This window comes from Papilio xuthus, unplaced genomic scaffold (assembly GCF_000836235.2).
Source record: "Papilio xuthus unplaced genomic scaffold, Pxut_1.1 DF825946.1, whole genome shotgun sequence".
Lineage (NCBI taxonomy): Eukaryota > Metazoa > Arthropoda > Insecta > Lepidoptera > Papilionidae > Papilio > Papilio xuthus.
This window is the reverse complement of record NW_013532703.1, coordinates 1,683,433-1,698,208: the sequence shown is the minus strand read 5'-3', so window position 1 is coordinate 1,698,208 and position 14,776 is coordinate 1,683,433. Positions and strand designations below refer to the sequence as shown.

The window sequence follows — 14,776 nt, the reverse complement described above, 5'->3', positions numbered from 1 at the left end:
TTAAAGGCGTAGGTAAAAACAGGTGAAGAGCAAAATATATTTTATTAACACGAGTTTAATTTACGTACTTATAAAAATAAATTATCCAGCTGCGTAATAGTGATGCGCTATATATTTATCGATATTTTTGCTTCAACAGGATTAATACACGTGGCTTCACATTACAATGCGCAATAGATTTACGTACGTATAAGATATTTGGGGAGAATGAGTTATTCCGACATAATTTTTTTCATGTTTTTAAATTGTAGGTATCATTGTTTGCTATTATTTTGGTCGCTATAAAAGATGAGGCGATGACGAGTTAAGCGATTTCTACTATGTTTAAATTTTCCGTCAATAAATAATACAAACAGGAATAGCTGCGTATAATATTCTATTATCTATAAAATACACAGTGACTTTATCTCCGGCAGAGCGGGTCGGATGGTTGCAATCAACTGACCCAATTCTTAATACATTCACAGAGGTTATCGTTTTATTTGGGTTAAATGTTTGGAAATGCTTGTTTGCCATCATAGATACTAATTACTATTCATATACAAATAATATTTATATAATAATTATGTACCCATTTAGGATGCTTAATTCACTACTCATTTCTAAGTCTTTTACGTCAGTGTTTTCTACCGACGTGACATTTGTATGAAAACATATTCTTAGCTTACTTTTGGACGATAATGAGTAGTGTTTCGGCAGTGAAAACACACGATAATATCGTCACATTGTTGGCAAAATTTCAATATTTTATAGCACGAGTTTATTTATCATTCTTAGGTCGTAATTTGATTTACCGATTTGCAGTAGACGGCTGAAAAAAATGCGCCAACCATTGTGAATTTGTTCGCTGACACATTTTCACTGACCTTGCATTATTTTGACCTTCATTTATTTCAGACCTTTCTAAAGTTACGCTTAACTCTTACTCACGTTTTATATGCTTTTAATATCATTGTACACTAGCTGTCGCCCGCGACTCCGTCCGCGCGGAATTAAAAAAAAACTAAATTGGTGGCCTATGTGTTCTTCCAGACTATGTTCTACATCTATGACGAATTTTAAACAAATCCATCTGCCGTTCTCTAGTAACCTTCAAACAAACATCCATCTATCCAAACATTCGCATTTATAATATTATTATAGTAAGATTCTATTTACACCCAATCATATAAATTAACGTCTACCTACGGTAATTTGCAACAAAGAACAACTTATTTTTTTCCTTACTGAAGACAAAGAAATCTTCTTTTATTACGTATAGCTGCAGTTTTGCATCGAAATAAAGCAATTTGCCTTCACAATTACTGAGTCACTGCATACCGTTGCTTTTGAGTCCCTGATATATTCCACATTCCTGATTCTATTATAGATTTAGTCAACAACTCGTACATATTCATTTTGATTCATTGTTTCATGTACCCTTTGAAGTTCTTTAGTGGGTACTTAATTATCTAATAGAAGTAATCATTCATCTGTATATGGGCTTAAAATGTGATTTAAATTACAGACTTATTAGTAACTAATGCTTGAAGTCACTAGGATATTTTTATCGATAATTTATTCCCAACTCTATACTTGTAAAAATCAACCAGTATTAAATGTTGCCAAAACGACCAGTCACTTAAACCTTCATAGTCCAACAAAGATGTACAGACATAAATGTAAATAACCGGTTAGAATGTTCGCTGTATGCACTCGAGATTTCATATCTACATGTCAGGGGATATGGTACTAGAAAATAAAGTGGTTCAAATTAATTTAGCAAACGAAAGTTAATTTATTTTATATTTAAAAATAATAAATCGATTTCGAAAACTGGTATATCCAAATTAATATGCTTGAATTTCACATTTATTTGTCTAGATTTTTGAATAAATATACAATGCTTGGTAAATTTTATTAATATTACTAATACTATTTATATAAATGCTTAAATGTAAGCTTAAATTGTGTTAAATAACCTCAAACACTGTCACAGCTATTGTGTTTTAAACCAGTAAATAGTCACCGTTATGTTGTAAAACCTTCACACGTTTGGGTCAATGTTATAGACAACTGTTGGTTATGATAAATTAGATATTAATTTGTTCTTACAAATCTTTATATATATAATTCTTCTGTGAGTGTGTATGTCACTGAACTTCTCTCAAACGATTGGACCGATTTTGATGAATTTTTTTGTGTGTGTTCAAGGGGATCTGGGAATGGTTTAGATTCACAATTTTCATCAAATATTAACTTCATATTAATATATTCAAATTAAAGACGTGTAGACAGGACAACGTCTGTCGGGTCCGCTAGTTTATATATATAAAAGAAAGTCGTGTTAGTTACACTATTTATTACTCAAGAACGGCTTAGAGCCAGGAGACGGATATAGTCGGAAAGAACACGTAGGATACACTAATTAAGTTTTTTCATATACCCACGCGGACGGAGTCTCGGGCGATAGCTAGTTTTATATAAAGTACCACTGTTTTTGTAATTAGAAGAACTAAAAACTATTTATTCAAATAGAAAAACAAATGAGTAGATTAGATAAATGTAAATGTTACCACCATATTGGTAGGCATTTTGTAGTTAAGCAATTTGTAAGTTACGAAATATCACTATTTAAATATTTATCATTGACTGCAGCCTAGATAAGCTTGTGCAATCCTAAACAAAGAATCCTTTAACATAGTTATCTACATAATATTTACGTTATACAAATTTACAAATTCCATGCATGATTTACTCGTGAGTCATCAGCGTCAGGTCAAAAAACTCGAACGTTATGCATTGCTGCATATATGCAACAGTTTGAGATAAGATGCTGTTAAAAATAGCAATGGATAATGTGGGATACGTTTTGTTAGAATACAAGGTAAATGTGAATGTTGTTAGCCTTTTAGTCACGATTTCACCGTTGACTTATATTTCGAATTTCATATTAAAGGATCACGAATTTTTATATTGGTTACAAAGACTTGTCAGACAATTAAAGCCTTGAAAAGTTTATAGGTTATTTTACGAATAAATTTCTTTTAGAATTTTAAAAGTTTTAGTTCCCAATATACCTGATAATGTTAAATTTCTAACTATAATTTCAATTCTCCAGAATAATACTTATCTTTATTCTTCTAGAACTTTGCGTGCGTAACACCACAAAAAAAAAGATTTCGTCAGAATTAATCCATGATACTTATGAGATCATAAAACAAACTTGTTCTCTGGGAAAACAACATTATACTCTGGGAAAACAACATTATATATTTCGCTACTTTATAATTATTTTTACCAATAAACCAATGCAGTATATAAATGTGAGATAAAGGCCAAATTAATTGTATCTACATTTATAGAGGAAGCTAAAACTTCAAGAATGTTTTTAAGGTGTAGCCAACAGGCATAGATTATTCCCAAGAAAAGCATAGAAAGCTTAATTATATATCTCTGTTTTAACTATTAATAAAATAGTATTGATATATGATACGTCAGGGAGTTCTGTAATCAAGGTATAAAGACTTAATTATAGGCAATTCAACTCTGAGAGAAATCTAGTCCCACTAAGCTGAGACTGTCTATAAATATAATTCTGCTTATCACCAGTTTTTCCTGCACGAGGCAAAGGATAGCCCTCAGTAAATAACGCGGACCGTCTGACATCCGTCGTTTTTCTATGTGTTGTTACGCAAGTGTGGTTAGTTTTTTTTATCGATAATCGATGTTTTATTCCACGATGAGCCTTGCAAATAAAAAAATGAATAAATTTACAGTTTATAAATGGGTTATTAATAAATTTTGATTATATCACTTTCCAATTAAGGCTTGTAATATGTTTTTTTTTTAATTAAAACTTTCTATAAATGTTAGTAACAAGGTCGTGACTTTTAACATTTGTTTTATAATTTAATATGCATATTAATTTTAGAGTGACACAAACATAATTAACTATTTTATTCAATATGTTTTTCTATATTGGCAGTTTGTGTGAGAAAAAAAAGTTTTACTGACTTAAAATTATATAGTTAAATAAACTGTAAACAGCCAACTTAAACTAATAATAAAATTAATATAATAATTACCTGTTTTCAAGATATAAACACAATTTTAGTGATGTACCAAACAGCATAGTAAACCAACAAAATAATTCAATTAAACATTCATGTAACCGTAAACATTTATAAAAAAAACAAATACTGAAAGTCAATATTTTAATTGATATAGATTATAGCTACATCTAATCAATTAAACAAAGTACATATTTGTTATGTAAATATAAAATGTCGTAACATACGGTATCGATACATTCGATTCGGGGTACATCACTAAAACGTATAAGTGTGAATGAACGTGTATTGCATCAGTGTGCCGCGGCCCGTGTCAGCCCGTGCTAAGTACGGAACTCACCGCGTGCTGTATTCAATAACGTCCTATGTGTATTATTAAATCTCACATTATTTACAACCATATTCTTTTGAGTTTAAAGTCTTTATTTGCTTGTATATTTACTGACCAGTTTCAAACTAGTATACAACGCAGATTGTACTACGAATTTTGTCTCCAAAGAAATCTATTCCATAATTCAATAGTGACAAAGCATTTATTTCTTAATACTTTAAAAACATACCTTTAAAATTATTAATCAACAATTGTTTTAAAGGTCGCGATTAATTTTATATAATTTTCTGAAGGTTTTTCTTAATTAGACGTATCTATATAATTTTTTTAACCAATGCCACACAGAAGACAGGCGTAAAGTGGAAGCAATTTCGCGTTTCGTGTGATGAGTGTGCGTCCCCGAGGTCTAATTTAGTCCACTTTCCCTTCCCACCCTTTTTCTTATATGGATGGGAAGTGGAAGTGGACTTTCCGGATGAGAGGATGCATGGAAAGGAAAAATATTTTCTTTCTGTGCATCCTCTCCTCCGTCGATTAAAGGCAGACAACGCATACGCAATTGCGTATGTCTATGGGCAACGGTCACTTCGCTATTTCAGCGATCGCAGGTGGCCGCTCGCTCGTTTGCCACATTATGATATAAAAAAAAATGCCAAGTATCAAGACTTAAAAATCAAGTAATAATCCAAACATGTCTATTGAAATTATAAAAACGATATATAATTTTGATCATTGAACCTTCACAACAGCGTAGGTAGCAACAGTATTCATTGTTACCAAAATCAATAAAAAAAATTATCTTGAAAAGCAAAAGCACATTACGTCAGAGCAGCAAATAATCGAACCTAATACTTAGTAATTAAATATGAACGTTAATTAGTAATTGAAAAATTGTATAAAACATACACATTAATCTATTATTACTGCAAAAACGGAATGCCAAAAATTACAGCAAAACATCAAACATCATATTAGGAAAAACCATGCTATTAAAAAAGCCAATTGCATCAAAGGCTGGCAACACTTATAAACGACTATCATTGTCAACTCCTGACTCTCTGGCAGATGAAAAGACACATTTATTGGTTGGATTTCTCACCACCTACTCTAATTAGATATCGATGAGAAACTTGTAGCAAGATTATGCATGCAATCCCAAATCGTCGTTAGATCCTACACCTGGGCTCCTGCCTACCCCAGTTAAGTGACCAATCCATAGTCAAATCACGCTGACCCAGTGAGGGTTAGTTGACTTTACATATCTTTGAATATAGGATCTTCGCCGTTAAAACTTTGGATTTTCAACTCGATTCAGATCATTTTAACCAACAGTGGCAACCCTAATCGCTACGTCTTCCTTTTGTAATGGAATATTACTGAAAGATAATTAAGACGTATCTTTTTATCTTTACAATTGCAATGAGACATAAGTTAATAACTTAACACTTTACTTAAAATATCTTGCACAAGAAAATTATATGCACTATGTACGTAAACTTAAAACATTTATAGAAACTTCATTTCCCTACCATTGGTGTTTTACTAACTAACAAATAATTTGACTATAATCACCCCTAACTTAGGGTAGGCTTCGAGCCCCTCGGTGGGGTCGTATAGTGAGCTGATGATGATGTTATTATCTGACACATAATACTTCCTTTCTTCAAAATAGTTGCACAGCTTATTTCGAAATTTTGAAACACCAACAAGAACTTTATTTGACAAATAAGTTCCAAGTAGCTTATCCAGGACTTACTGGGACATAGTGAAACAGGCCTTTAATATAACAAAGTAAAAAGCTAAATAGAGACAATTTCAAAGTTTATTGTAATTACTTTGTTCTCGTAGAATTTAAGTTAATTAAAGAATTTGTTGTCTACAATGTTGGGTAATTGTATTGCGAATAAAATTTACTCCAAATTTCCCAATCAAGTTACCATACAATGGTCGCCAGTTGGGGGCGCCTGCGGTGCTCCCTAAGTCACCCTATCTTGGGGAGATTTCCCTAACCACAAAAAAAGGGGCTCCGCAATCTTGCCCAGGGCGGACAAATACTAAAACCGGCCCTGTGTTCCCGTTTGTGGTATGTTAATACACAAAACATTACCTTTACTCCAGAAAAATACCAAACATAATACAAAGAAGACGACTTTTGTTTACAAACAAGGCTATGGCTATCGACTTTATTGTAAATTCAAAAGCATTTTATATTTACAATTGGAATCTGCCAAGGACTTTGATCGCTGTTGACCTTTAACGAGCGACGAACTCGCCAATTTTTATATCTACAGTGTAAATTGACGTTAAAAATATATTTTAACGTATATAATAAGGTTGAAAATCGAATAACCTTGGCCATATGCATCTGATTGCCTACGATGTTGAATTTTTATTGGAAATAAACTAAAATATGCCCATTTAGATTTGAGATTTGCATGTTTTTATTTAAACCGCAGTATTTTTGCAATAATATCCTTACTCAAGTCAAACTTTAAGATAGTGGCAGAATTTAAAAAAGTTTTGAGATGAACGAATCGGACTTAAAATCACATTGGAAATCTCTTTGTACTAGCGGTCGCCTATTGGTCTAAATTCGACCATACTTTTTATTATTCAAATTCAAGCACTTCTTAACATTAACCATGTGAAAGTTTTATCCGTACGAAGAAAAATTAGTTCTGTAGTTTAATACAAGTTATTTTATTTATAGTAGTATAGTAACCGACCGAATCATACACTTGGATGCTTACACTTAAGTTACATTTAAGTTATAAAACCTTGATAAGTCGTGCTTGATCAATCGATGGTATAAGCAAAGATGTAATATAATAACAAAGAAACTTAAATACTTATGCTAAACTGTTTCTATAAGGAAATAACCACTGCAGTGCATAATTGGTAATAACCTAGATGTCATGAATTCTTAGAAATTATTGAGATTTATTATCCGTGCACAATATGTGAAGCGAAGTAAAAAAATAATGAGTTTTCCAGCATCTTGCAACAATACGATATTATCTCTTTAGTTTATTTGGATTTACCAGATTAGATTTTAGTTTTGCCAATTGGCATAATAATGCACATTTAATATGCAATAGTGCTAGCGTCGGTGGCTCAGGGGTCAAGCACTTGCAATCTGCAGGTCCTGAGTTCAAATCCCGCCATGTACCAATGTGTTTTTCGATTTCCGATTTACATCTGTACATTTATCCGATGTTCTTACGGTGAAGGAAAACATCGTGATGCAACCTGCACATATCTGAGAACAAATTCAAAGATAATGGTGAAGTCAACCAACCCGCATTTGGCCAGCGTGGTTGATTATGGCCTAATCTCCCTTAACTTAGGGTAAGCTTCGAGCCCGTCGGTGGGGACGTATAGTGAGCTGACGATGAATGTGCAATAATAGAATGTGATGTGCAAAAACCCATGTTTGCTATAATTTAAATATTTTATTAAATAGTATTGGGTCCATAGATTATTTCTCCTTTCCTTTAATCAGTGACGGTTTTAGCTCTATGGGCGCCCTGGATAGATTTTTTACGACGCCCTTCTTTTTACGGGTTAACAGGGTTACGTGAGACTGTGTAATTTGCAGACCAGTTGAGTTCCTTTCTGTCCAGCGCCCTGGACCGTCGCCCAACCGCGTCCTACCCTAACGCCGACTCTGCTTATTTATTTTATGTACTTTGTTATTATTAATTTTCATTATACACTTCTTTGTTGTGGTCAACATATAGATTACATATTGAACCCTATATGTATATAATTAATAAATAATCCATTAAAGAAGGCATTTTATTTAAATTACTTGGAAATACCTAGCTGGTACATCGTTGTACGGCAAATATAAGATGCACGTGGATTTAATTGTTAAATGGAACTTTTATCTAAATATTATAAACATTGGTATTTACTTTACATCCTTCTTCGTATTTGGTATTTGATAAATAATTGCAATTTCATTTCATAAAAAATAAACTAATAATTTTAAAAGGAAATAATACCATAGTCAGATAATCCAGATTCAATGGTAATAAATAAAAAAAATATATATATATATATATACTAAAGCTATAATTTCTGTGGTGTTTGAAATTTTTAAAAATTATATATATATATAAAATTTTTAAAAATTATATATATATATATAATTTTTAAAAATTTCAAACACCACAGAAATTATAGCTTTTTAATAAATTGTCTAAAACTGGCATCTTCAGAGTAGAATCAAGATAAAGTTTGATGTAAATATGTTCTCGTAACACGATATTTCACGAGAATATTTTTGACAACGATATTGATACCTATCTCGGTATTTCCCATCTGTGTTTGTGTATTTTTTTATGATTCTATTATATTGAATCAACGACCTATAAAAAACGGAGCAAAATAAGACTAATATTACTATACCTAATTAAATTTTCTAAGCTAACAGTAAAAATTGTTCAGAAAAATATCTGTTCATTCCAAATAAACTCCGGAACTACCTTTACGATTTTAATATTGTACCAACAAATACGCAAGTGTTCCGAGCAGCTGAGATATATGATAAACTCTATACCTGTTTAGGAAATATCCATTAACCTGAATATATTGTTCCAGAATGTCCACCCTGCTGTTCTGGCAGGGCCGCGGCAAGGCCAACGGGGCGCCCAACGGCCGCAATTGGATACACGCCCCTGACGCTCTAGTCAAGGGACATGTCGCATATCTTGTTAAGGTAAGTTAAACAGTTTTGTCTCACAGACAATTTTAAAAATTTTATTACAAAAAATTTAAACTTTTTAAATATTATTTCACGCCAACGTTCACAGTCCAGTTTGAGCACTGGTCAGATTGTGATAAAACTTTGGTAAGGTATTTTTAAGATGTCAGAGAATGTCTCTTTATGTTCCTAATTCAATAACATCCAAATAATTAATCATTTTAATATACATATAAGGAAAAAGCTATACTTGAATTGAGAAGAATCATTAATAAATTAAAGCGTCGCAATATTAGTAAACATAAAACTACGTCACAGCTGTCATTTTTGTTAAGATTGATAATAAATAGGTGTGTGTTTAAAAAACGTCCAATAAAATCACGTTGAAATGATTACAATGTGAATCGTAAATTATAATAAGATTCAAACTTTATACTGGCTCGTGATTACCTGCGAACGGCACACCCCACGAAGTGTTCAAAACGTATATACTCTTTACGTCAGATGGGTATGGACTATGCAGGATGGTGCCATGTTGGCCCAGTGCGGTTGAAGGAACTTGCACGTAGAACTATGCCCAGCCCCTGCATACGTTCTTAAGTGTATAATTTTGTTGGACTCATCTACGTACGTCTAGTGCAAGCTTGCAAGCTTCCATGACGTTTGGATGGTAATATACTAACCTAAATTGACGCGGACAATAAAACTTTAAAGTACATACGCGTGCACTATCAGAACACGTGTTTAAAACAGATGTTTCACAAACGCTATCGAATGTTGGGGGCGTATTAACAGCTTTGAATGGATCGTGCAATTGTTTCAAATATCGCTGCATAATACTGGCGATGAATAATTATTCCAGAGGCTATTGCTTTGTAGAAGAAAGGAGACAAACGTTAACTAATGCTAGAGGGACAAATAAATTATGACAACGCTAAGATTTATTGCTATTAGAAACAAAACATATTGACGCGCAGTTTATTATAGAGAGAATTAATCAAAGACGCGACTATTTATTTACTTAGAGACAAAGAAGACAGTGTTGTTTTAACTTTTGCGTATATTTTTTGTAACTAACTTCAGATACAAGGATCTATAGACATTATGATTATAATACCTGTAGAAAAGCGAGAAACATCTAAAGCGAAAGTCATTGTACGTTCCTGACTGGCGAACTCCATAAGCGAGAAACTCGGGTTAGAGAGAAACCTTTATAAGCAAGAAAAATTTCGCGATCCCTTGGACTCTCGCTTATCCAAATTCGACTGTATTATTAAAATTTGAGAGACATCATCGGATCATATACGTCCCAGCTATACGTAAACATAGGTCGTAATTGCGAGCCGCCGTAAAGTTTGTATTGAACAATACATATACTGTTATGGTCGCATTGTTTGCGGAAAACTCGTCCGCGATATCTCCAGCTGACCTTTTGCCTAGTCATCTGTTTATTAAATATTATAATTGTTAATTACAGCTATCATACGTCCGTTATACCAACGTGTTTATTTTAATATACTTATCGGAATTGATTATTAATAAATGAATATATTTAATTATTTTCATATTAAGTTCCATTGCTCTTTGTTTTGTAATTCTCTTATTATACCATTCCATTATTTGTAGCTTCTCTCTAATTATCTAAATTGCCAAAATTGATTTGAATTATTTTTAATTTCATAATTGATTATATCTCAGTATTTTATAAGCATACTAGCTGCCGCCCGCGATTACCGCGCATATTTAGTAGTCTATGTGTTTTTACCATAGTATGTTCTATATTCAAATTTCAGCGAGATCCATACAACCATTCTGGAGACACCTTCTAATATACATCCATACATCCAAATATTCGCATTTATAATAATTAGTAAGATTAGTTTTAAAATGTTTTTATCCAATTTTATTATTTTTAAAGTCTTCTAAGATTTTCAAGGATTGTATGGAGGGAAAATATTAGCATTTTATAAACAATAAAACTTTAAAATTAAGTTAAATATTAATTCGCATGACTGCTTTAAAGTTTTTATGTTCTACGTGGCATACCGACCTCCCCTTGACATTAATTTATTTGTTCTTAATATCATTCTTTAAGTGTAGTTATGCAATTACATAGTGGATGTCAGTAATTATCTATTGTGTTACATCTCAAGATATTACGAACATATACAAAATTAGTTCAAGGTAATCATTATATTACTACGTGAAGCGAAAACTTTGTACCCCTTTTTTAAGGAAGTTTGCGTAAACGGACGAAATTTTACAGAGTAACAGTTAATAAGTGCATAGAGCTATAAAAAAAAGATCTTCGGTTACGAATTATTTTCGAATTTTGACCAATACGCGACAACTAGGACAGTACTTCTAGGTACGGCTTTTTTATATCATAACATGGCAAACGAGCAAACGGCCACCTGTAATCGCTGAAATACTGAAGTGACTGTTGCCCATAGACATACGCAATTGCATATGCGTTGCCTACTTTTAATCGACGGAAGAAAGGATGCACAGAAAGAAAATATTTTCCCTTCCCCATCCTCTCATCCGAAGCCCACTTCTACTTCCCATCCTTTCCTTATAAGAAAATGGTAGAAAGGGAAAGAAGACTAAATTAGGCCTCCGGGACGCGGGCTTTAGTATTTTATTAATTACTAACTGTCGCCCGCGACTCCGTCCGCGCGGAATAAAATAAAAAAATATTAGTAGCTTATGTCTTCTTTCAGACTATGTTGTACATATAGGCCAAATTTCATGCAGATCCGTTGAGCTGTTTCGGAGATACCTTTTAACAAACATCCAATATACATCCATCCAACATTTATAATATTAGAAAACTGATCCTCCTCAGATAGGCACTGAGCCTACGCAGAGTAAAGTTTGAGTAACTCTGCCATAATGGTTTTAATCCTACTTACAATTTTTTTTCTCTTAATTCCAGTTCCTAGGATGCACGCAAGTCGACCAGCCCAAAGGTATAGAAGTAGTTAAGGACGCTATAAAGAAGTTGCAGTTCACACAACAGCTGAAGAAGTCTGAGACAAAAGATGGAGCTAAATGCAAGAAGGTCGAGATCACGATATCCGTCGACGGTGTTGCTATACAGGTGAGTTAACATGTTTTATACCAAAACGATCACTAGAATTCACGATAGCGAAGTTAAGAACTGTTTTTTCTTTCCTTATCATAAATTAGCAAACGAGTGGCCACCTAAATTCGTTGAAATAGCAGAGCGAACGCTGCCCATAACAATTGCAGATGCGCTGCCTATCCTTAAACGATGGAGGAGGGGACCCACAGAAAGAAGATATTTCCCCTTCCTATCCTCCGTCAGCTTCCTAAACTAAAATTAGACCTCCGGCTCATTCGAACACGCGGAATCGCTTTCACTTGACACCTGTCTTCTGTGATTTTCGCGGGGATTGGATGTAAATTAAAATTTAACGCTTTAACAATGAGCCTTTTGAGCTCAAGGCGTTGTTCACGTAAATGGCCTATCATAAACAGATGTACAAGAATATAAAGTGCAAAACAAAGTATACATTATGCGAATTTCATTAGCTTTTAAACTGATGATCATACCGACTGAGCGTAAAACTGCAATTGTTATCAGGTTTCTAGGAGAAGGACGTACTGGTCACGATAATACCGTTTTTACTAACAAAACACATACAAAAACATACGAAATGTAGCTTAAAAATGAAATGATTTATAGTAACTTAGTTCTCCTTTTATCGAAAAGTATAGAAGAGGTATTGTAGTCTTACTAATATTATTAATGTGAACGTTTAGTTGGATGGATGGACGTTTGTTAGAAGGTATCTCCGGAACGGCTAAACGGTCTTGATGAAATTGTACATAGATGTAGAACATAGTCTGGAAGAACACAAAGGCTACTTTTTTTTTTAATTCCGCGCGGACGGAGTCACCGTCTACAGTTAGTAATTTATATATTTTTTTATACTTAGTTAACACTTTTAGTCAACTCAACAATGAATGTTTCTTGACAATACCATGCTTGTAACTGATGGTTTTATGATTTATTATTCTCGTATTTATTATTCGTCGTGCGCACGAACCATAGTTCGCAACTTACAATCGCGAACCGTGCGTTTCTTTGTGATTTCACTTTTCACTAAACGCGTAGACCGTTGACAGTCGAAACTCTAGTGATGTTAAAATTATTGCTCACAGGTAGTCGGCTGCGACAACTACTCGAGTCTAGTAAAAAAACATACAAAGCAGTAGTACTGTTCTTCCTGACTATGTTCTACATCTATGCAAAATTTCAGCGAGATCCATGCAGCAGTTCTAGATATATCTTCTAACAAACATCCATCTAAACTTTCGAATTTATAACATTAGTAAGACATATACTGGTTTTGTTGCAAACAAATGAAAGAGATGTCAATCTTATTTAAAAAATTGTTTCTGCAGAGAACATAATAATAAAGAAGGATCAAAGAACGCAGAAAATGAAAGTCACCTTTTAATTTACTAAACCAAGGTAATACCCAGTTTTGTTTGAGCCTAGAAACAGTTAAAATCGAGTTTGTTAACCTTTTGAGCCCGGAAGACATACATTTTTACATAATCCTTACGGATTCGTTTGTATTAAGAACACGTTTTGTGCTGCGTAACTAGTATAGTTAAATTTAACCGAGTTTGTGTTGTAGTTTCACTTTATATAATACATGAATTACCTTGTTTGAGTTACGCGCCGTTAGTAAATACTAGCCGGTGTCAACTCCTGCGCACGGTAACTTTATTTATTTAAAAAAACACGATTAATGCAACCTTTTTACGTATTAAAGTTAACTGGCCAGAAACAGCGGGCATTGGACGACGAAATTTTAATATAATACGTATTATTTAGGTCAAGTCAATTTTAAATTAAATTATTTAGAGATAAACGTCTGAACCATAGGTTGCATATGTTTTAAAGCCAATCTTCTGTAAGATTATGTACTTTAGCGATACCGCGTCTTTTAATGATACAATAAAACTTTTTTTCAGTAAAATAATACCAGATTTTTTTCGATTCACTAATATATCTTGTACCATTCCAATTAAGCTCTCGGCTTGTGCTAGGATATTGTTTACGACAATAATTGAATGACGGCATTCGAACTTCGACCGCTAAAAAAACTACTAAATTTAAAGACCTCTTGATTAACTTGAAAATTCTAAGAAATTGTACGTATTTTTATATAATTTGTCTCCTTAAGAATATATTTAACGCGGGAAATGATTAAGTAACCACTGCCATTGCAATTTATAAACGGCAATAAATAGCCGTTAATGCGAAATACAGGAAGTATGGCGAATTCATTTAACTAGGGTGTCATAACGGAGCGATTTGATTAGATCAAACTAGAGCAGAATATATATAAAAAGTCATATCAGGCAATGTTTAAAATCTCATGATTATATTTCAACTCATACAACGAAGAGAACACACATCTCTCATAAGATCTATGAAAATAAGCAACTCTTTTTATCGCCTTGGTCGATTTAACGTTTTCTGAGATGAAAATCTGTTTACACTATGTTTAAAACGGTGATTTTGATCTCGGAAACCCACGGTTAGTCAATAATTCTGTAGCATGGCGACACAGCGCGGTAAACAGACCGACGTCTGACGTAATGACAGGAAACGATTACGTAGACAGTAATAACTGCTGATGA

General features: G+C 33.1%; 1 protein-coding gene across 2 annotated transcripts in view; it reads left to right on the top strand.

Moving 5' to 3' along the window:
- Positions 1 to 14,776, top strand: part of ced-6 (PTB domain-containing adapter protein ced-6) — a 47,245-nt gene that overhangs the window by 26,145 nt on the left and 6,324 nt on the right. For both annotated transcript variants that reach the window (XM_013321438.1, XM_013321437.1), the window contains 2 exons: positions 8,989 to 9,106; positions 12,030 to 12,194. In XM_013321438.1, the coding sequence (XP_013176892.1) occupies positions 8,990 to 9,106; positions 12,030 to 12,194 (282 nt within the window). In that variant the 5' untranslated portion in view covers position 8,989. The remainder of the gene's footprint in view (positions 1 to 8,988; positions 9,107 to 12,029; positions 12,195 to 14,776) is intronic.